The sequence below is a fragment of the Saccopteryx leptura genome, chromosome 3, assembly GCF_036850995.1.
Source record: "Saccopteryx leptura isolate mSacLep1 chromosome 3, mSacLep1_pri_phased_curated, whole genome shotgun sequence".
Classification (NCBI taxonomy): domain Eukaryota; kingdom Metazoa; phylum Chordata; class Mammalia; order Chiroptera; family Emballonuridae; genus Saccopteryx; species Saccopteryx leptura.
In genome coordinates, this window is record NC_089505.1 from 263,776,796 (window position 1) to 263,800,875 (window position 24,080).

At 35.9% G+C, this 24,080-nt stretch overlaps 1 protein-coding gene across 2 annotated transcripts in view; it reads left to right on the forward strand.

Moving 5' to 3' along the window:
* Nucleotides 1-24,080, forward strand: part of PSME4 (proteasome activator subunit 4) — a 111,845-nt gene that overhangs the window by 53,885 nt on the left and 33,880 nt on the right. For both annotated transcript variants that reach the window (XM_066378269.1, XM_066378270.1), the window contains exons 15-30: nt 951-1,049; nt 1,263-1,332; nt 1,956-2,023; nt 2,793-3,008; nt 3,609-3,766; nt 5,672-5,767; nt 14,150-14,205; nt 15,034-15,090; nt 15,304-15,359; nt 15,454-15,552; nt 16,931-16,993; nt 17,542-17,637; nt 18,921-19,052; nt 21,002-21,211; nt 22,185-22,321; nt 23,892-23,945. In XM_066378269.1, the coding sequence (XP_066234366.1) occupies nt 951-1,049; nt 1,263-1,332; nt 1,956-2,023; nt 2,793-3,008; nt 3,609-3,766; nt 5,672-5,767; nt 14,150-14,205; nt 15,034-15,090; nt 15,304-15,359; nt 15,454-15,552; nt 16,931-16,993; nt 17,542-17,637; nt 18,921-19,052; nt 21,002-21,211; nt 22,185-22,321; nt 23,892-23,945 (1,667 nt within the window). The remainder of the gene's footprint in view (nt 1-950; nt 1,050-1,262; nt 1,333-1,955; nt 2,024-2,792; nt 3,009-3,608; nt 3,767-5,671; nt 5,768-14,149; nt 14,206-15,033; nt 15,091-15,303; nt 15,360-15,453; nt 15,553-16,930; nt 16,994-17,541; nt 17,638-18,920; nt 19,053-21,001; nt 21,212-22,184; nt 22,322-23,891; nt 23,946-24,080) is intronic.

The following is a 24,080-nucleotide window of genomic DNA, read 5'->3' on the forward strand; positions in this document are numbered from 1 at the left end:
CTGGGTCCTCTGCATCTCAGTGTAACACGCTATGCACTGCACCACTGCCTGATCAGGCTCAAAATCTTTCGAAAGGAGTTGTTTATAGTAATTTTAAACATTGTTAATCCACATATAGAGCTCATTCTTTTTTATTTTATTAAGTGAGAGGCAGGTGGGCAGAGAGACAGACTCCTGCATGGGTCCTGACCAGGATCTACCTGGCAAGCCCCATCTGGGGCTGATGCCCTGCCCATTTGGGCGCTGCTCTGTTGCTTAGCAACCAAGCTATTTTTATCAGCTGAGTGGAGGCCATGGAGCCATCCTCAATGTCCAGGGCCAACTTGCTCAAACCATTCAAGCCATGGCTGTGTGAGGTGAAAAGAAAGAGAGAGAGAGAGAAGGGGTAGAGAAGCAGATGGTAGCTTTTCCTGTGTGCCCTGACTGGTGATCAAACCCAGGATTTCTGCAGGCGGGTCCCACGCTCTATCTCTAAGCCAACCAGCCAGGGCCTAGAGCTCATTCTTTCATTCAGCACTTGAAATTCTGTGACTTGACTATAAAATTAAATAGACTGCTTCAAGTCTTTTGGATTAGAATTAAATGTTTGTAGGTTGTAGTTGTCAGAATGAGAAAATGTAAATATTAGATATTCTAAAAAAATTTTTTTATTGTATTGGTTTAGCCAACAAGATACTTATATTTGCTTCTAGGAGTTGTAATTTTGTGTTTAGTATTTCTGTAGCAAGTAAAGTCTTGTGCCTCAAATGGTTTAATCACATTAGGGTCTTGTGCAAAGACTGTTCATAGACATGAATGTAGCATTATTAAGCAAATCCTTAAAAATGCTAATAGCTAAAAATTTCTTTACTTGGTTACTTTTATATAGTCTGAGCATTATTTTTTAAATGTTTTGTATTTAGTTTTTTAAAAAACGATTAGACATTTTTATTTTTTCTGTATCTTTACAGGTAGCCCTTCAGAAGGTTTTTAATTTTTCTACTTCACATATATTTGAAACAAGAGTAGCAGGCCGTATGGTGGCAGACATGTGCCGTGCTGCTGTAAAGGTGAGTTTGGTTTTATTGAACTGATGAACTAATCAGGAACCTGCAGGTTTATGTGGTTAATTATTTTAGACATGTTTGTTATACTTAAAATACATAGCTCTTTCAGTAGCTGCATACAGCGTTATTTACTACTGAAACTAGTGCTAGTGTATGCTTTGTGACTTAAATATTTGTAACTTTCAAAAAAGCTTATTTATATAAATATATTTTCAGTGCTGCCCAGAGGAGTCTTTGAAGCTATTTGTTCCCCACTGCTGCAGTGTTATAACTCAGCTCACAATGAGTAAGTCAAGAGGTTATACTGTATTTATAATTTTATTTATTTTTTAAAATAAAAGAATTATTGGTTTTTAGAGAGAGAGAAAGAGAGACACAGGAACATTTATCTGGTCCTGTATGTGCCCTGACTGGGATCTAAATGGCAACCTCTACACTTAGGGACAGTGCTCTAAGCAACTGACCTATCTGCCAGGGCTATATTTATAATTTTAGATACAATTTTTTTTTTGATTTCTAGAATTTTATTAATGAAAACAGGTTCTTGAAGCTATATAATATTTTAATTTTGCAGTTTTGAGGGAAATTGCTCAAGATAAAGTATCACATTGACAGGCAACTTAAAAATTTTACTTTATTAATATTTTCATACATACACGAACCATTCAGAGGTTGCCATAAAAAATACCAATTATTTTGTAATATGTTCAGGGTCAGACATTTTGGTTGGTGTGTTTATTTTTTTGAAAAGTGAGTTTACACCTTTTGGGGAACAAGTTTAGCTTAATGAAGAAGGAATTGAAAAGTCTCCCTAAACGAGACTTTTTTTAGCTATTAAAAATATTAAATGTTTTATTTAGTTGGATATATAGATTTTCCACCCCTCTCGTACTGTTTTGTCTTTTTAAGATGATGACGTATTAAATGAAGAAGAGCTAGACAAGGAGTTACTATGGAATCTTCAACTTTTATCTGAGGTACTATACATCTTTGTAATATGAAAATGTTGACTAGCTCTTAGGATTTATTCTTTTTGAAAATTTGACATTAAGACCTCAAAAGTCACAAATTTTAGATATTTCTTGATATGGCTGCAAAAAGTCAGAAAATGTCATTTTCTTGTTATCAGAAGAGAATAATTGTTGATATGTTCTGTATTTGACTTTTTATTTATTCTAGTATGGGTAACTCAGTTGGATTTGGGAATTTTTTTCCCCTCTATGTTCTAAATTTTTAGATCATTAATCAAACGTTAGGGTTTTTTAATATGTAATTCAGGAACCAAAGAACAGAGAAATTCAAGTTAATTTTTTCTCTTGAAGGAGTTAGCATTTTATTTATATATTTTGATTTTAGAAAAAGAGGAAGGGAGACAGACAGAAACATTGATCTGTTTCTGTATGTTCTCTGACTGGGGATCAGACCTGCAAACTTGGCATATTAGGACGAAGTTCCAACCAGCTGAGCTATTCAGCCAGGGTGGAGACAGCAGTTTTTGAAAAAGATGTTACTGTGCCATGGCACATAAGAGCCCAGACTCAGAAAATGTGTTTTGATAGTAAAAAAGAATAAGATGTTAGAGTATAGTTAAAATAAAAGTTTTAAAGTGAATTAAATTATTTTAAGAAAATCACTTATTATGCTTATTATTTTAGGCTATTTAGTGGCCAAACATTGACCTTTGCATTAATTATTGATTCTTGACCTTTAACCCAAATATCTTCAACTGTTTCTTTCTCTTTTTAGATTACTCGAGTGGATGGAAAGAAGTTGCTTCTTTACAGGAAGCAACTTGTCAAGATTCTCCAAAGAACTCTCCATTTAACCTGTAAGCAGGGTTACACTCTGTCCTGTAACCTTTTGCATCACCTTCTTCGTTCTACTACACTTATCTACCCTACAGAGTACTGCAGTGTGCCAGGTGGCTTTGACAAGCATCCTTCTGAATACTTTCCTATTAAGGCAAGCATTTTCAATAATTTAGGCTTCAAGGGTATATTTGGGTATTTTCCCAAGGGATTCAAAGTGTGGGGTTTTTTTCTTTGTTGTGTATGAAGATGTCACTTCTTTATTTTTGAAGTAGGCTATTAAAATTTACTGGATTGTTTTGAAGCTCTAATTGGCTTTATTAAGTGATTCCTGAGTTGGGGTAGCATCCCATCTAGCAACTAAGGGGCATACTCTGGGATGTTTTAAACTTGTGCAGCATGGTGCTAGAGCTCACTCTAATGTTCTTCTTTTCTGTTTCTGTGTGAGATGACTTGTTATGCTATATCTAACCTCTATGATTCATATAATTTTATTGAGGAATTCATTGGACTCACATAAATTTACTTCTGTGTTTATAAGTGAACTAATATTTGATGGGCTCTTCAGGGAGACCTTTTTCAGGAGTTAAAATGAAGGGGTAATATGTTTTCCTGCCATTTTTGTGTGTGTGTTATTTGCTACTTTAGGTTTGGAATACTTATATGTATTCTCTTAAAATAAACATTGTCAATTATGTCTGTATGTTCTTTTTTCAACTTTTCAACCTGCTGAACAGATGCTGTTCTTTTCTAGGACTGGGGCAAACCTGGGGACCTTTGGAATCTGGGAATCCAGTGGCATGTTCCTTCTTCTGATGAAGTAGCTTTTGCCTTTTATATGTTGGACTCTTTCCTTCAGCCAGAACTCCTCAAACTCCAGCATTGTGGGGATGGAGAACTCGAAATGTCTAGGTTAGGCTTTTTAAATTTCTTAAAAATAATTAACTGGTGTTAGTTTTATGGTTGCAGACTTTTAAAAAAATCTTGATGCTGTTCCTTCTTTCTGTGGCTCATCTGATATCTTCATTTTCAGTGTGTTAGGCACATTGCAATAAATGTAATTAGAAAACCATTTAATACAACGTTATGTAACAAATTTTGCCATAAGAATTAAACATTTCAAATAGGAAAATGGGGTTTTCTGCCTTGTTTTTAGTCTTGTCTTTCCCTTCCCTTCTCTTCCCCTTCCCCTTCCCTTTCCCTTTTCTTTCTTTTTTTTTTTTTTTTTTTCCTTAAGTGAGAAGCAGGGAGGCAGAAAGATAGACTCCCATGCTCCCTGACTGGAATCCACCTGGCAAGCGCCATGGGGCAATGCTCTGCACATCTGGGGTCATTGTTCCCTTGCTCAGCCGAACTACTTTAGTGCCTGAGGCGAGTCCATAGAGCCGTCCTCAGCACCTGGGGCCAACTTGCTCCAACTGAATCATGGCTGCAGGAGGAGAAAAGAGAGAGAGAGAAGGGAGAGGGGGAGGGGTAGAGCAGCAAATGGTCTCTTCTCCTGTGTGCCCTCACTGTGAATCGAACCCAGCACATTCACATGCTAGCCTATGTAGTGCTTTCTACTTAGTTTCACTTGTGCATCTTTTGGGAAGCGTGTAGGTATGTCCCCCTTTGAAGGAAAATGCCTGCTTTTCTAGATTCAACTTAGTTTTATTAGTTTTTTGTTTTGTTTTATTTTAATAGAGAAACACAGGAAGGGAGAGAGATGAGAAGCATCAATTCTTCGTTGCGGTTCCTTAGTTGTTCATTGATTGATTTCTCATATGTGCCTTGATGGGGGGGGAGGGACTACAGCAGACCAAGTGACCCCTTGCTCAAGCTGGTGAGCCTTGCTCAAACCAGATGAGCTTGCGCTCAAGCTGGCGATCTTGAGGTCTAGAACCTTGGTCCTCCACATCCCAGTCCGACGCTCTATCCATTGCGCCACCACCTGGTCAGGCCATTGATTGCTTTCTTATATGTGCTTTAACTGGGGGTATGAAGGGGGGCTCCAGCTGAGCCAGTGACCCCTTGCTTAAGCCAGCAACTTTTGGGCTTAAGCCAGCAACCATGGGGTCATGTCTATGATCCCACGCTCAAGCCAGCAACCTTGGGTTTTGAACCTGGGTCCACAGTGTCCCAGATTGAAGTGCTATCCACTGTGTCACCACCTGGTCAGACTATTAGGTTGTTTCTTGTTAGTAATTCATATTGTTGACATTAATGTTATTGAGAAATATCTCTATGAGTTTTTTTTCTCTCTCCCTCACTAGGGGCTTTAATATGAAACTTTATAGTTTGGGTCCTTGAAAGTTCCAAAAATAATAGTGAAATAATTTATATGTGTCAAATATCAGGAAATTTTAATAGATTCAATAGAAATGAGATTGGAGGAAGAAGTATGATTGACTTAATAAGTCAGCTATAAAATACATAGTACAAAACTGCCTTTTGAAGTGAATGTTTTGCAAGTCCATTTTTAATGGATGTAATATGCTGGAAGATCTTCCATAATACTGCTTTCTAGTTTTTGTTAGTGGTAATGATCTTTAGGTAAACAGGTGATTAAATTCAGAATTGTTTCACAAAGGGTGATCAGTTGTTATTTGTGATTGTTTAGAACCTGTTTAAAAATAAGCAGCTCTCTTATTACCAGTAAATATCTGTTTAATTACCTTGTACTATTAAATGGGGAAACTAATGTTTGCCATTTTGTGGCCTTAATTTTGTGTGTCCCCACTTGATAAAGAGTTTGTATCTTACCCTAAACCCTCGGCTTTTTATTAAATAGGGATTTAGAGTCTTCTAAAATATGAAAATATCTTTTGTTTTTTCTAGAGATGATGTTCTACAGAGTCTGACTATAGTGCACAACTGTTTAATTGGCTCAGGAAACCTCCTACCTCCATTGAAAGGAGAGCCAGTTACTAACTTGTAAGTAAAAATAACTACTTTACATATGTTGCTATTTTTTTCATTTGATATATTTTTTAAGTCTTAGTCACTTAATGAGTCTGTGGTTTGTAATTTTGGTGGTGTTTCTGTATCACTTTAACCTTTTTGTCATTGTTAGACCAAAAAATACTTGAGGCACTATTTAGATCTGTAAACTTTAAGGCTTATTCAAATCTTCATATGGTGCCACGATAACTTCCAAGTTTTATGAGTTTTTGGAGCTATTTAAGTCCATCTCTTAGTTTACTGAATTATTAAGATACATAACCTTCTTTTAAAAGGAAAGAAAAATACACCTTTTTTTCCCATGTATTCTTTTTTTTTTAAGATTTTATTTTTTTATAGCTGTGTTAGTTTCACAGAAATACTGGGAAAATAGAGATAGAAAAACACTTCTTTTGTCTACAGTGTTGATTAAAAATTTTGTAACAAAAACTAGTGTTTTTAATAAAAATTTTGATTAGCAATTTTGAACTCTTTAAATCTACCAAGTTGCTTTTATGAATTCAAGTGCTTTTCATAGTATTATTTTGAATGAATGTCATGATTTAGTCCATTAGTGCTACCATTTAAGTTGAAAATATTGAGTTTAATGGAAATCAGCAATATATAACTTTAGCTTATTTATTAAGTAGATAACTGCTAGTTTCAGTATACCACCTTAGGTCATTTTCTGTCAACATCAACATCTCATTGCTGAGTAATTTAATGAAAATCACATAAAAATGAGTTAAGTAATCACTGCCCCCTCAAAAACTGCAAGATGAGAATTTTTTGTGGATTTTACAATAAAAATATTAAAAAGCTTCAAGGAGTTTTAAAATGTGGCTTGTTTTTCATATATTTTGCATAATCATTGTTTGGAACCATATGTTTTTATAATTCCCATTACTTCAATCTAAAAACAGTTTCTAGGCACTGAACTTTAGATTGCTAATTAGATTTAAGATGGAGAAGTAGGGTCTGTCCAGGTAAGGAAATTTTCATTTTACCTAGGAATTCGCTGAACTTTTTTAAAGAACTTTTGTTTTTCAATAGTTTTGTAATTTGATGTAAGAGCAGTTTTACTAAAAATTTATTTTTGTTAAAGAGACATTGATTTTAAACAATATTTTTAAATAAGCCTATATAAATGGTTTTGACTTTCCTGATCTTAACAGTGTATAACACAGTAAGAATGAACTTCTATGGCATATTAAACAGCGATTTCACATGTAACAAATTTATTACATTAGTATTCAGTTGTGCTTGAACTTGTTGACAGTAAGAAATGTCGTCATTTAAACCAATAATTTATCTAAGAACTTAAAGCATGTGTAATCCAAGTATATGACAAGAAGATTTTTAGTAAAGAGTGATCATTAGGTGTTCCGCTCAGGAGACCCAGAGGTTTTTCCTTGCTTTTAGCCATGTTTATGTCCTCTGCACTATAATAATGGATCGAAGCAAAGTCTTTATCTTTGAAATAAATGTGCATCTGGCCTGGCCTTTGATTGCGTAGTGGATAGTGGTGACCTGGAATGTTGAGGTCGCCAGTTCAAGGCCCTGGGCCTGCCTGGTCAAGGCTTATAAGACAAGCAACAAACAAGCAATGAACAAGTAAACTAAGCAACTATGAGTTGATACTTCTTGCTCCCCTGTCTCTTCTCTCTTTAAAATCAATAAATAAAATCTTTAAAAAGAAATGTGCATCTGACAAAATTGCTATTTATGTATTTTGTTATTATAAATCAGTAAGATTTATATATAATGAAATACATTTTTAATAAGGAAAAGAATACCTTATTATAAAAATTTTGTAAGTGCTATGGTATATAACTAAGTAGTTAGCCTACCACTATAAACTATAAAATTGATCCTGAGTATCCTTTATAGATTTTTTTCCTAGAAAACTTGAAGAGGAAAGATAATTTAGACTGAAAAGTTTTGTTTTAGAATTTTCACTTTTAATGTGAAAATTTAGTGTAATGAAATATAATGAAGTAATAAAACTTATATTTTATATAAATGTTTGTATTTAAAAGTATACATACAAAATGTTTTAAGTTGTATGAAAAATATAATAATAAATAATACAAGAATAACTTTTGCGTACTTACAACAGTAAATCTACTTTTGCCCTCCCCTGTACATTTAACAATACATAAGGAAATAAAATAGAAAATGATGGAAACATCAATCTTTTTAATTATTGATAACACACATTTTAGATTTTGTAGTTACATTCACCTATGCAGGATAATGATTATCTGTAGCAGAATTAAAGATGAATGAGCAGCTCGTTGCCTCTGAATTGCCAAAACAGGGAATTTATAAAATCCTCCCTGGGCCTCTAACTAGTTCTTAACAGAATACTTTCCTTTGAAACCAGTTTGTAACTGGTGTCATCTTTATGTGAAATTTTAATTTGTTTTGGTAATGTGTGCATTATTATATTTTTCTTTGTATAATAATTTTGATTTTTTGGCTGATATTAAATTAGTTCTCAACAAAGTATTATAAGATAAAGTTAGCTTCTTAAATGTCAAAATGCTTTTTAAATAAATCCATTGTTAAAATCTTCTAACTGTAAACATATGAAAAAACTACATTATTTCAATTGATGATGCCCTTGTTCTATGATATTAAATCATACTGCCTAGTGTAACAAAAGAATATCTGTAGCATAATTTTCAATTAAATTAGCAACAGCAGGTCAATTTGAAACTACAAGACGGAAAGAAACCTCTTCGTACATTATTTGCTCTATAGAAAATAGAGTAAAATGTGCCAGGCGGGGGAGAAAAGGAAACATAAATGTGCCAGATGCCCTTAGAATGCCTAAGATGCCTGAAGGAGTCAATCTTGTTAATCACAGACAGTTTTGTCTTTGTATTATGGGTCATTAAGCATTTTATTAAATACTCAAGGAGTTTTGGAAGCACATAGCAACTCAAACAATTTAAATTTAACCTTACATTTTAATTTTTCTTCCATCTCAATTAGATAAAATATTCTAGCTGCTTTGATTTTTGTATGTGTGTGCCAAACCACTCAATAAATTTGCTTTGCCCCCATGTATTAGTGGTATTTGTCTTCTGGAAAATTGCCGTAATGAAAAATGGGAAGCTTAGTTCTGAGTTTTCCTGAAAGAAAATCTCACTTAGTTTCCTAATAGAGCGTATGGGATGGCCTTAAATTTCCATTGTTCAGGGAAATTGTTACTAATTGTGAAAACCAGTTTTCTGTGCAAAGTGATTAGAGATGGACAAAATAAACAAACAAATAACAAGCTTAGGCAAGGTGTGATTATCTAGTAAGTATAATATAAAGTATATACCTAATTGTATCTCATTGTAATTTTTGGCCTTTAGCATGTGTGTGGGGGGGGCGTCACAAAATAGCTTGTAAAATACCATACATTTTACTGTTTCAAATGATGGGTAAAATAAGGACCCTTGGAGGTAATTAAGAATAAAATTTTTAAGTTTAGTACAGCTTTAATTTTTAACAGTTTTGTTAGATACTAAGTCTGCTGAATTCACCTTAAAATAGAACCTCTCAATTTTGCTCTTGGAACCGTTAGTTAATGACTTACTAGAAATATTTGTGGTATAGTTTATACTCATAGTTCTTCCTTTATAGATGTGGAAGTTGGAGTGTGTCTTTCCAGAATCACAGGCATTTTGGACATTAGCCTTTATTCCTCAGATCATCATTAATTTCTCCTTTTGCAGTCCACTCATAATCTTTTAGGTCTAACCAACTATAACAGAAAGCAAAAAACTAATAACATCTATAAAGACCAGGTTACTCAAGGTAGAGGAATCATCATTTTTCATCTCAAATATTTCTTTACTTTGTGTCCCCCTTTTCTCTGACAGATCTGTTAAATCATTCTTAGTTAAGTCATTCTTAAGATCTCAGCTTTTACTAACTGCACTCAAGAAAAAATCATACTTAAGATCTAAGAGTTGAGACCATTTCATTAATATGTGAAAGGATGTGTTTTTATGCGATGAGGGGCAGGGCTAGCTAACCTCTCTTGGCACCTCCAGGGAACTACCCAGCTCTGCTGGGGGAGCCGCACACAGAAAAGGAAACAGTCACTACTCCACGGTGAGTAATCCTGTTTTCTCCTTATTTCACCTTCTGACTGTTTTCATTGATTTTTAAAAGCTTGTGTGTCAGACATGGAAGTCATTCCTATGCACAACATTAATTTTAAGACTAGCACTATGTAAGATTTCTCTTTCTTTACTTAAAAACCTTTTGTGCACATCCTAGAGTAAGAGCAGCCAGCTTTCATTTATGTTTATAGCTGTTATTGATGTCTAGAATTGAATTGCACAACAGAACCCAGAAATAGGCTAATTGTCTTCTGTGAAACACTTGTAATCTTGAATGAAAAATATATCAACTAGCGGCTTAGTGTTAGACCTTCTATGTTTGTTTACATTTGGGAGGGAAGGGGTTATTGGACAGGGTAGCTTGTTCTTTTACTTGTAGATAGGAAGGGTTATTACTGTTAGCAGTTTCATGGCAGTTAACCTAGCTCTCATTTGCATACTTGTATATTTTGTCTTTATGTTATTAGTCATTTCTTCTTTTTCACCGTCCTTTTCCACCAGAGATTGTTTTCAGTACTACTGTACTCTGATCAAATCTAAAGAAGATTGCCATCTAGTGGTACAAATAACATAGTTGTGGAAAACTTCCAGGTGTTTCCCGTGTTTCGCCCCCCTCCAGTGGCACACTTATTGAACAGGTTTTGTTATAAACTATGACCTGGTACTATCTAATTGCGATGAAGCTGCTTTAACTTTATTATTTATAGATGGTATTACTTATCCATGTTGTGTTGAATTTACTTGTCAGAATTTTATTTATTGTAGTTCCTAGGTTGAATTATGTTACTGTTTGTAAAGTATCCAGTTAATGAGAAGAATGAATTTCACTTGGGGTGGGAGATTGATGGTGTTTGATTTTAATTATATATATTGCTACTATAGCTTTTAATCAGAATGCAGATTTGTAAGTTGATAGCTCTTTTTCTTTTCAGTTAAAATGATGTATAACTAAAAGTTACAAGAGGAGTTTTAAATAACAGAGTATGACTTCACATAGACTTTTAATGTGGCCACAAAGAGATAAAATCATAAAATCTTACTTAAGTCATGAATAGAGATTTCTTTTAGGAAATTATTCTTTTAAAGATCAGAAAAAAAATAATTTGGTATAATATACTGCTCACAAAAAGTAGGGGATATTTTATTGCTTCATATTCATTTTGAAATGTCCCCTAATTTTTTTTTTTTTTGTATTTTTCTGAAGCTGGAAACGGGGAGAGACAGTCAGACAGACTCCCGCATGCACCCGACCATGATCCACCCGGCACGCCCACCAGGGGCTATGCTCTGCCCACCAGGGGGCGATGCTCTGCCCCTCCGGGGCGTCGCTCTGCCGCAACCAGAGCCACTCTAGCGCCTGGGGCAGCGGCCAAGGAGCCATCCCCAGCGCCCGGGCCATCTTTGCTCCAATGGAGCCTTGGCTGCGGGAGGGGAAGAGAGAGACAGAGAGGAAGGAGGGGGGGTGGAGAAGCAAATGGGTGCTTCTCCTATGTGCCCTGGCCAGTAATTGAACCCGGTCCCCCGCACGCCAGACCGACGCTCTACTGCTGAGCCAACCAGCCAGGGCCAAAATGTCCCCTAATTTTTGTGAGCAGTATATATATTAACACTTGCGAGAAACATTTTGTGTAAAACATGTCAACCCAAATGTCATTTAATAAATTTGTTAGAAGCAACCAATTAAAGCTGAATATTAAACCTGACCTGTGGTGGCGCAGTGGATAAAGTGTTGACCTGGAAATGCTGAGGTTGCAGGTTTGAAACCCTGGGTTTGCCTGGTCAAGGCACATATGAGAATTGATGCTTCCTGCTCCTCACCCCCCCCCCCCCCCGCCTCTCTAAGAACGAATAAATAAAGTCTTAAAAAAAAAAAGAAGCTGAATCTTAAATAACCATTAAAGGAACTTGTGATGGATAAGAACAAATAAACCTGAAATATAGTATATGTCTAACCAAGTGCTTTCTATACACCTGGGTTATGGTAGCTATACTCTCATTCAGCCTTTTTTTTTTTTTTTGTATTTTTCTGAAGTTGGAAACGGGTAGGCAGTGAGACAGACTCCCACATGCGCCCGACCAGGATCCACCCGGCATGCCCACCAGGGGGCGATGCTCTGCCCATCTGGGGCGTTGCTCTGTTGCAACCAGGGCCATTCCAGCGCCTGAGGCAGAGGCCACAGAGCCATCCTCAGTGCCCGGGCCAACTTTGCTCCAATGGAGCCCTGGTTGCGGGAGGGGAAGAGAGAGACAGAGAGGAAGGAGAGGGGGAGGGGTGGAGAAGCAGATGGGTGCTTCTCCTGTGTGCCCTGGCCGGGAATTGAACCCGGGACTCCCGCACGCCAGGCCAACGCTCTACCACTGAGCCAACTGGCCAGGGCCTAATTCAGCTTTTAAAAATAAAAGCCCAAAAGTTATTTTTATTTAAATGTGTTACTTAATACTTTAAAATCCCGTGCAGGCTGATATTTTAAATATAATAATTGGTAATCTTTCTTTAAATGTTTTGACAGGGAAGCAATTTAGAGTGACAAGTGGATTTTAAATTTTAGTATCAGGGCTTTTAGATGATGCTTATTTTTAAATGTGATAACAGTATAATTGGTGTTAGTTGGGTCAAAAATGCATACGAGAAAAATGTTTCAAATTCCCAGTTGGTGGGGGGTTTTTTTGTTTGTTTGTTTATTTCAAGGATTCCTCCCCTTTGGATATAGTAAAAATTCTTTAAAAGTTTGCTTATAGAGGTTGCTTTTTATATTACTTGTAAGAGTAATTTTATGAAAATTAAAATGCATGCTTGGTTCAGTATTATTTGGTACTAGGTATGGACTGGGTAAGGTACAATTGTAATCCTACTTTAAGTGAACTACTTACATTTATAGCAGCAGTGAGGAGACATGTCATCTCATGTGAGAGCTCATGACAAGTACTTCCCCATCCTCTCTCTACTAGGGCAGGTCAGCTGGGGGTGGGTAACAGTCTTATGCTTTATGCTTGTTAATGCTTAAGCACAGCCCTTTTCTCTTTGCTGGTGGAATCTAATTTCAGTAGACATGTTGGACTCCCCTTGAAGTTCATTGTAAAAGACTCTAATTTTGTTTTTATTGACTAGAATTTGGATATATATATATTTTTAATCATACACAATTTTACAAATTTAGATATTTTGTATGTGCAGAGTGCTCAAGTTTGCAAGCTGTTGAAAAAGGCTGAAACTTTATAAAACGAAAACCAGGTTTTAAGAATTAGAATTTGAACTTGAAAGTCTCTGAGAAGCAAATTAGTATTTTATATTATAAACTACTACTATTCTTTGGGTATACTCTAGGTTTTGAAACTTGACGTGATATTATTTCCATCCTAGGCACTAAATAATGGGGTTTCTTCTTCATTACAAGGCGGCGTAATTCATGAGTGATGAGTAATAACTATAAAATTTCTGATTATCTGTTAACCCTGAATTGCTTACCCTATGCTTTCTTGGCATTTGTGCCTGTGTTTCTTTTCTTTGAAAGTATTATCTTTGTAATTTCATGTTTTGACAAAATGTTGAAAATTAAAGTATATTTTTCAATGAAGAAATTTTAGATTTCATTTATAAAGGTTTGTATTTCCCAGTAAAACCTGTTCTTATATACCTAAATAGTGACTTTTAACTATTTAGTGGGTTTAACTAGCTTGGTTTGTTCTAGTAACATATTTTCTTTGTGACAGATCTTTAACTAGGGAATGCAGAGAGTTGATAGTTTTGTTTATATCTAAACATTTTCAGAAGTAGTGGTATTTTTCTGCAGATGGTAGGAGAGCTCATTTTGGCTAGTTTTAAGAGGAAGGGTAATGATTTTTATCTAAAGAAGCTTGTCTGCTATATATTCTAAAATAATGATTGTTTTAACCTTTACTATGCCATTACAAATCTGAGTTTCCTTTGTATAAGTATTTATCATCAGACTTAAGCTTTTACACTTGGCTATAGAATATCAGTACTGTGCTCATTTGGGCAGTGAATTTCCCCACCTAAAGTTATTAAATGTAATTAACATTTTCTTTAAGATGACTAATATTGTCCTTATGATGAACAGATAGCATTGATCCTCAGAAGGATAAAGAATTGAAGTATGGAAGATGGGAAATCTGTGTTTGTTGGAAGAGCATCATCTTTGTTTTGATTTAAACATTCCAGCAATGACATTTTCCTCTTTAATTCTCCTTAATGGTATTATTAATAAATATAAGCACTCTTGTTTTTATACAGGGTACCAAGTATGGTGTCCTTGGAAGAGACAAAATTGTATATTGGACTTGAATATGGTATGTGAATCCTAATCTGAGTAAATCTATATGGGCTGTTTTCTGTCAATTACACTACAAGGGTTAAAATGTAGAATAAATTTGTTGTTATAATTTTCCTAGTCTCCTTTTTATATATAAAATTGAATGTTAATCACACAATAGTTGTATTTGCTTTGTCCAAAGAAATTAGAAAATTGCTATCTAAAGAATAGCCAGTAAAAGAAATTGGTCAGTAAATAAATATTTGGATGTTTTCTATGTGCAGAGACAGGCTTTCATATGTTATAATGTTCATTTGTATTTATAGTTGTTTTAGAACTGATATATTATACTTGATATGAATGGAGATATTATAACCTTTATGTACTCTGTATTTTTCTATTAGAGTTAAAGTTTATATATTTATGTAAAACATTTTATTTTGTTAAATACTCTGACTCTAATAGAAATTTGACACACTTCTTTATTGCTGGATTAACAGTGGAATTAATTGCATACATTAATTGCTAGAGTATAATTTTAGTTTGCTTGATTTGGGTTACCCGTAATGAACTAGAGAATCCTATGCATTTATGATCACTAATTAGTGAATAGAGCATTTGAGATATTGGGAAAGATGGCTTTTCTCCCTCCTCCTTGCCTGCCCAATAAATGTTTATAAGCAGGTCATTACAAATATAAAGATCCTTGTGTTCATGCCCAGCCACTAATCCCACTGTGCTCAAGGCCAACTCTTTTGTTTTTTTCCTTGATACATTATCTCTTCTTGACACAAACTGTTAATATAAACTTTAACAGTTGGGATCATTTTAGTGTATCTAAAATACTTTCATTTTTCTAAAATAGATCTATCCAGAGAGAATCACCGAGAAGCGATTGCTAGGGTCATAAGGAAACTTCTTAGTAAGTACATATATGCATTTAATTTATTTTTACTAATAAATATTTAGGAATTCTGTAGCATATGTGCTTTTACGTAACATTTTTTATTTTCAAGATAGAGACTATCAGGCAGTATTGTCTTTCCTTAAGCAATAGACTTTTAACTAATGTATTATGAATGCTCTAGTAATTCAAAATATTTTAAGCAGAATCCTGTTTCTTCTCTTGTTATAGACCACATACTTAATAATTCAGAAGATGACACCAAGTCTTTATTTCTTATCATAAAGGTACAATTGTCATTTAATAGTTTTGTAATTATTAATATGACTGGGTTCGATGTGATGACTTATAAATATAAAATTTGAAATTCTTTGACAACAGATTATTGGAGACCTTTTGCAGTTCCAAGGATCTCACAAGCATGAATTTGACTCCCGTTGGAAAAGCTTTAACCTGGTGAAGAAATCAATGGAAAATCGGGTCAGTATTTTCACCTATAAATCTGAATTAATTTTTTTAAATGTCTGTAATACTGATTTAGCCACCTGGCTTAGCAGTTATTCAGCCTAGAGAAGAAGTTTTCATAAGTAAAAAAGATAGAATTTCAAATGTTATATTATGCTATAATCAGAAGGATCATAGAAAAAATGTATTTTTCTGATATAAACTCTGCTGTCAATTTCCATGATAGTGCCTGAACTCTCATTGGGAATTGGAATGTGATACCTTGGCTACAGTATTCAGGCTGCCTTGTAGGAACCTGAAATACTGAGTAGAAGATAGGAGGAATTGTCCAGAGGCATGAATTTAAAGCATTGTGCTTTATGTAGATCTGAGAAAAGTATATCTTATATGTTTGTGCTTCAGGAGAAGTCACTACAAGTTTCTCTGGGAGCGTGGAAGAAAGACTACTTAAGTCAGACATTTGGTATTCTTTGCAGTTTTCTTTATAGGAGATATTTGTTGAAATTGAGTCTGAAAGGGTTGTGTGAGTCTTTGTTTAGGCAAGAGGTGCTAGACAGAGGGAGCGGCCTGGGAAAGGGCAGGGATAGTACAGACATGGCGTGCTTCAGGGCACTGGCTGGAGGGAAGAGTGCCAGCTGGTAAACTAGGTCGTTTATAGTTCTGTCCCCAGAAAGTGCTTCAGCTTTCTATTCAGTGGGGGGTTATTAAAGGTTCTTAACTATATCTGACTTGAATAATGGAAAGATAGTAATGGAAAGAGCAATATTTAGTTCAGTGAATTTTGACAAGCTCTGTAACCACTGAAAAATAAGCAGTAGGAGATTGAGACTGGAAGTAGGGAGGGTGAGTGGGTAAAGTACTACAGTAGCCCAGATGGAAAAGCAGCCTGAATCATGTCACTGGTGTTAGGATGGAGATGAAGTGTTTTTAAAAAGAAGGAATTGAGGGGACTTCATGACCAGTGTGACTGGGTAGAAGATTGAGGGAGAGCTTAAATTATAGTTTTCAGAAAAACAAAAGATATTTTTCTCTATAATAAACATACATGGTTACCTAGAAAATCTACTTACAAGTTATAACAGAGGCAAGGAATTTTCTTTGTAGGCTACTTTTGTACTTTGAATTAAGTTCCAGCCCCATTGCTTTGCATTCATTCATTCATAACTTATCAGAAAAATAGGGTGTTGGACAAGCCATTTAAAGGAGATATTTCTACTATAGACCTAAAATTGATTGAAATAGTATATTTTAACATAAGCCTGATGGTTTTAGAATAAATGAAATGCCTCCACTACCCATCAGCCTGCCATGACCTCCTTTGAGGGATTCAGGGCAATGCCGTGTTAAGGTCATTTAGGGAAAATGTTGAAGTGTTTGCTACCTTGTCTTTCAGCTCCATGGGAAAAAACAACATATCAGAGCACTGTTGATTGACAGAGTAATGTTGCAGCATGAGGTAAATATCTTTTTAAATCACGATGACTTTTTAAAAAATGACTGTTTTGGCCCTGGCCGGTTGGCTCAGCGGTAGAGCGTCGGCCTGGCATGCGGGGGACCTGGGTTCGATTCCCGGCCAGGGCACATAGGAGAAGCGCCCATTTGCTTCTCCACCCCCAACCCCCTCCTTCCTCTCTGTCTCTCTCTTCCCCTCCCGCAGCCAAGGCTCCATTGGAGCAAAGATGGCCCCGGCGCTGGGGATGGCTCCTTGGCCTCTGCCCCAGGCGCTAGAGTGGCTCTGGTTGCGGCAGAGCGACGCCCCGGAGGGGCAGAGCATCGCCCCCTGGTGGGCAGAGTGTCACCCCTTGTGGGCGTGCCGGGTGGATCCCGGTTGGGCGCATGCGGGAGTCTGTCTGACTGTCTCTCCCTGTTTCCAGCTTCAGAAAAAAAAAAAAAAAGAAAAAAAAAAATGACTTTTTCAGATGAATAATTATTTGTGTTACTTTATAATTTAATGAACTTAAGTACAAACTTTGGGATTTGATTTATGTTATTTTCTTTTCATAGCTACGAACACTAACTGTTGAGGGTTGTGAATACAAAAAGATACATCAAGATATGATCAGAGATCTTCTTCGTTTATCAACAAGTTCATATAGTCAGGTAAGGCTAGCCACTCCCATTTTATTACATGTTATCTAAATATCCCTATTTTACAAGGGAGTTTAAATTTATTGTCATAGAGAACATCTTTCAAACTGCAAATATATTTAAGCTAATTTTGTTCGTCTTTTGTTTTTTATTTTATTGATTTTTAGAGAGAGAGGAAGTGGGGGAGAGAGAGAGAGAGAAACATCGATTCATTTTTCCGCTTAATCTTGCCATCATTGGTTGATTTTTTTGTATGTGTCCTAACTGGGCATTGAACCTGCAACCTTGGCATGTCAGGACGACGTTCCAGCCAATTGAGCTACCAGGCCAGGCCTTGCTAGTCGTTTTTAAGTAATGTTTATTTTTGCTGTTCGTAATTGCTTCTCAAAATTTTTAAAAAATTATTTGAAGTTGAGGGTAGTGCTAGAATAATATTGCTGCCACTTAATTAAATCACATTATGAAGGCCATATAATTTCTCCTGGGTGTTACGCTTGGGGTTTAGGAAGCCACTGGCATGTGAATTGTGGGGTCTATTCTTTAAAGTATCATAAGACCAAGAGATTATAAGCACAGAGAACTGAAAAAAGTCAAGAGATTCATATACAGCCAATTATTCTGCATTTATAAAATAATATAAATTGGGAAACTGGTCTCTAACCCAGAAATTTTACCTAATGTAATCTACAATAGTTTGAAATATGTACAGTGTGTTGCTTTTACTCTAATCAGTTATTATTCATTACTGTTTAACTAGTTCATGGGTTGTAAATTTATACTAAATCTTTTGTGCTCAAAATATGTGGGTGATAGCTTACAGTTTGTATTGAAAAAGTTCTGTTTTGGAGAAAATCAGACTCTTTTCATCAAGAGTAACTCTGAATAAGAATAATGTTGTTGGGTGATGGGAATGCAGCATAATCAAATGTCAGAATAACCTAGAGATGTTTTCTCTGAACATATGTACCCTGATTAATCTATGTCATCCCGTTCAAATTAATTTAAAAAAAAAAGAAAATTGTTCTGCTGATTATGTTACTAATCAAATGCATATTGGTTCCATTCAGTCTTCTTTATCAAAAATGTTTGAACGATTGTAACCTAAATCATGGACATGGTTACTGGTAATGCTTTCTTAAGATAAAAAAGATAATTATTTGCTTTTGTTAAGGCGTTGCTTTGATAGTATTTTTTTGTTATTACAAAATTTAAATTATTCCTTTGTTTTTCATTTAGAAATTTTTGTAGTTTTTCTACCATTAAATAAAGTTGTCTGTTAATAATACTTTCTCCAGGTCAGAAATAAGGCTCAGCAAACATTTTTTGCTGCTTTGGGAGCATATAACTTCTGTTGTAGAGATATCATTCCCTTGGTTTTGGAGTTCTTACAACCCGATAGACAAGATGTCACACAACAGCAGTTCAAGGTACAGTTTTTTGTTTTGTTTTATTATGGAAATTTTCAAATATACAGAAAAGTTAAAAGAATTCTATGGTAAAAATCCATATGTAAGTAGAAGACATCAGTATACTTCACAGGTATATATTTTTTTCGCCTCCCTAATTATTTACTTACCTATGTTTTTGATTGGTATAATGATGGAGAAAATGTAGAATGCAACTTGAGTTGAGCACCAGTGGGTAATTATTCTTGCTGGCCTATGGGAAAAGGGGTTGAGAGACCAAAAACTGTAGAGGGTAATGTGACCAGTGTGAAGGAGGTCCCGAGACATAGTGATTTTGAATAACTGAGTGTAAGCTTGTGTGAGTAGAGCAGAGAAGGAATGACACAAGATAAGGAAAATCCTACATCTGATAGGGATGCAATATAGAGTATAGGTGAAATGTAGTAATTGCTCTGCCATCAGATAGAAATGGGTTGACTGAAAGTGATTTAGGAGGGCGAATTGATAAGACTTGGTGATTGAATATGAGGGGACTGAAAAGAGGTACCAAAATCATTAAGGTTCTGGACTGTACAACTGGTTGTTGGGCACATCAGAGAGAGGGAGAATAGATTATAAATTTGTTGGTTTCGACAAGTTTAATGTAAAGTAGTTCCTACAATGTAAGAGGCGCTGTCAAGTAGGCAGTTAGACATCTGAGTTTGTAATTTAAAGATACCATTTCATTGTGTGTTGATGCTAATTGAAACCTTTGGACCATGGGTAAGAGAGCCTTGGAGTGAGAAGAGGACTGGACCAGGAGGCAGGTGTTAAGAAAACTTCATTAGAGGCCCAAGAAGAAGAACTAACTGAGAAGGGAACAGTCAGAAATAGATCAAGAAATGAGGAATTACAGAAGATAAGGAGATAACCTTTCCAGAGGGAACACTTAGTCAGCACTGTCAGTTGCTTTCTTGAAAGAGCAAACATGAGAGCTAAACATGTTTCTCAAAGAGCCTGTCAGGACAGGTCAGCAAACTATGGCTTGGGCTCAGTCGCTTGTTTTTTTAAGTAAAGTTTTATTGAAACACAGTCATGTCCGTTCCTTTCTGTATTGTCTGTGGCTGTTTTCATGCTAGCATGGCAGAGATGAGTAGTTGCAACAGACACTGTATGGCCAACTATTTCCTACCTGACCCTTCATGGAAGTTTGCTGTCCCCCAGTGTAGAGGTATAATTTAAGAGTGGTATGTTATTGATCTTGCTGAGAGCAGTTAATGGACAAAATCAGAAAAGTAATATCAAAGTTGAAAAATGTTATTTAGATCAGTAAAATTGAGTTTAACAGTGGTCTTATGAGAACCTGTAAAGAGGAGTAGAGTGTCAGGTGGGTAAGAAGACAGATTGGAATTTAGTTATGGTGAATGTTCACATAATAACAAAATGTTTTGGTATTAATATCTATACTTTCATTCAAAAGGGATACCTACTGTCACCAGAGTCATTCTGAATAATTAAATTTTGATGAGTAGAAAATACACAGTATAATTAAGTAATCTAATTTTTATATACTTAGGAAAATACAAAGCAAAGAGATATGAAGTACTATTTTAGAAATTGTTCCAAACATTATGCCTTAAAATACTAAGAGTGGCACAGTTCATGACCTTTATGATACAGTTGTAGTACATGAGTATTGGAATGGAAGCTGTGTCCTACAAACAACATCCTTATTTTTATATTATCTTCATAGCCATTCTTTGAGCTAACCCTCTAGTAAATGACTTTGAGAAAATATTACTGGATGACAACTAGATGTCAGGTTCAAATTTTGAAAAGTAACATGTTAAATACATGAACCTTTTTTTTATTAAACAATATCAAGTATTTAAGTAGTCAGTGTTTAGTAAATTGACAAACCTTATGCAGGCCATTTGGCTACATCTAAACAATGCTTCTTAGTTCTCATATTAATTATATTTTCCCTGCAGGGTGCCTTGTATTGTCTCCTCGGAAATCACAGTGGTGTATGCTTGGCAAACCTTCATGATTGGGACTGTATTGTACAGACTTGGCCAGCAATTGTTTCTTCAGGTCTTAGCAAAGCAATGTCCCTGGAAAAACCATCAATAGTGAGACTCTTTGATGATCTTGCAGAAAAGATTCATCGTCAGTATGAAACAATTGGCTTGGACTTCATGGTAAACAGCCATTTTGTAATTCAGATTATGGAAATAGTGCCTTGTTAAAATGCTTTTTTTTGGTCTTTTTTTCAATAATAATATTCTTTATAATTGATTCTAATGTTTATTTTAAAAATAATTGTTTTCTATTTCTTTTGTGATCATTAGTGTAGATAGGGTGGAGTAGGAGGTTGGAGCATAGCCAGGAAAGAGCTAGGATTTTTTCCTCCATGAGGTTGCTTCATTGTTGCATTTACCATAATTCCCTGTATATATGTGGCTTCATGTTTTTCAAAGAATTGATGATATTTAAGGAGTGGTTATGTTTGACATCCATCCTCTGGTTTAAAAATCACTGCTCTAAATGTATTCCTTTTCTATAAAACAGTTGTGCTATTTGCAACTGTCATTAGATTAAGCCATCTTTTTTGTTGTTGTTGTTAAGATTTTTATTTATTCATTTTTTAGAGAGGAGAGAGAAGGGAGGTGGAGAAGCAGGAAGCATAACTCCCATATGTGCCTTGACCAGGGAAGTCCAGGGTTTTGAACTGGTGACCTCAGTATTTCAGGTCAACGTTTTTATCTACTGTGCTACCACAGGTCAGGCAGAGTAAGCCATCTTGAAAAATATTTTTTTATTGGAATGTAATTCACATTCGAAAAAGTTCATCCTTTTAATTTTAGTTGTATAGTCACAAGGTTGTACAACTATCAGTACTCTAATGCCAAAATGTTCTTATCAGTCAAAAAGAAACCCTGTACCCAGCAACAATTTCTTCCCAATTCCCCCATACTTGTAGCCCCTGGAAACCATTCTTCTCCTTTCTTTCTCTGTGAATTCACCTGTATGGATATTTGCATAAAAATGGACTCATACAATATGTGACCTTTTGTGTGTGACTTCTTTCACTTAGCATAATGCTGTCCAGATCCACCCAAGCTATAGCATGTCAGTGCTTCATTTTCCCCCCTGGCTTTTCTTTTTAATAAGATTCCAAAGTCATGTGTCGGAATAGCAAAATTACTTCAACAATCAGAAAACCCCTCCATCAACCAGAAAATGCTTAGCTCAGAAGAAATAAAAGAAGGACATAAACGCCAACAAGAAAAGAATGCTGATGCCCTAAGGTAAATTATAAATGCCTATTTGTCAAAATAGATTACATTATAGATAGTAGGTTTTAAATATCTCTAAAATATAGGTGAACCATAGCCATGTAGTAAAATTTGCACACTGATTCTGAAAAAAGTTACAAAAATGTTAGGAAATAATCATTGTGAAGAATTCCCAATGGTCACTTTTTGCTAGGGAGTTGGGAAACACCATCTTAATGTTATCTTAATATTGTATCTTTTTTGCAGTGTGAATTCTCTTTGATTTTTTTTTTTCTACAGAGACAGAGAGTGAGTCAGAGGGATAGACAGGGACAGACAGACAGAAATGGAGAGAGATGAGAAGCATCAATCATTAGTTTTTCATTGCGCGCTGCAACACCTTAGTTGTTCATTGATTGCTTTCTCATATGTGCCTTGACCGCGGGCCTTTGGCAGACCGAGTAACCCCTTGCTGGAGCCAGCGACCTTGGGTTCAAGCTGGTGGGCTTTTTTTGCTCAAACCAGATGAGCCCGTGCTCAAGCTGGTGACCTCGGGGTCTCGAACCTGGGTCTTCCACATCCCAGTCCGATGCTCTATCCACTGCGCCACTGCCTGGTCAGGCTATAGTTTATTTTTTATTTATTTATTATTTTTTTTTTTTCTGAAGCTGGAAATGGGGAGAGACAGTCAGACAGACTCCCGATTGCGCCCGACCGGGATCCACCCGGCATGCCCACCAGGAGGCGATGCTCTGCCCCTCCGGGGCGTCGCTCTGTTGTGACCAGAGCCACTCTAGCGCCTGGGGCAGAGGCCAAGGAGCCATCCCCAGCGCCTGGGCCATCTTTGCTCCAGTGGAGCCTCGGCTGTAGGAGGGGAAGAGAGAGACAGAGAGGAAGGAGAGGGGGAGGTGTGGAGAAGCAGATGGGCACTTCTCCTGTGTGCCCTGGCCGGGAATCGAACCCGGGACTTCTGCACACCAGGCCGACGCTCTACCACTGAGCCAAACGGCCAGGGCCAGTTCTCTTTGATTTTTAAGTGCCCATATCAGTCATTGAATCTTAAATCAGGTTCAACTCATTTATCTCTTCATAGCTCTAAGAATAATTACTTTTTTATCAGATTTATACAAATTTGGTATCAGGATATATTAGTAAACTGTTTAGCATTTCAGTGATAAAACTCAAGCAGAGGCCTTTCTATCTTGATTTGTTTCTTTACCTTAGGAATATGCTTATTAACTTCTTCCTAATAAGTCTATATAAAAATAAGCTTTTATATAGTAGCCTACCTTATGCATATACATGGAGTGCCATGCGGGCAGAAGACTCCTAACTAATTGATTACCGCTCACAATTTTATTTCAGAACGTCCATTCAGGAACACAGTTGAGTTGCTCAGTGTATGTAGCACTCCTTTTGGCTCTCTTTGTCCCCTTCATGTTCTTTTCCCAGAGTCTCTGTTCATCCACCTGCTTCTACTCTGATTTGCTTCTCACCAGTGAGAGAGGGTGCATCTGGCCAGAATTTGAATTTATAGTACATTGTCTGATGTTTGTCTTTGTATTGTGTTAAAACAGTACCTCACCTGAATTTTATTTTTAAGGAACTATGAAAATTTGGTGAAAACTTTGCTAGATGGTGTGGAGCAGAGAAATCTGTAAGTACAATGTGTGTATATATATATATATTTTTTTAATTCTCAAAATGTTTTTAGAGGGTGGGGTTTAAAATTTTTATTTAGCCTGACCAGGTGGTGGTGCAGTGAAAGAAGTGTCGGCCTGGGATGCTGAGG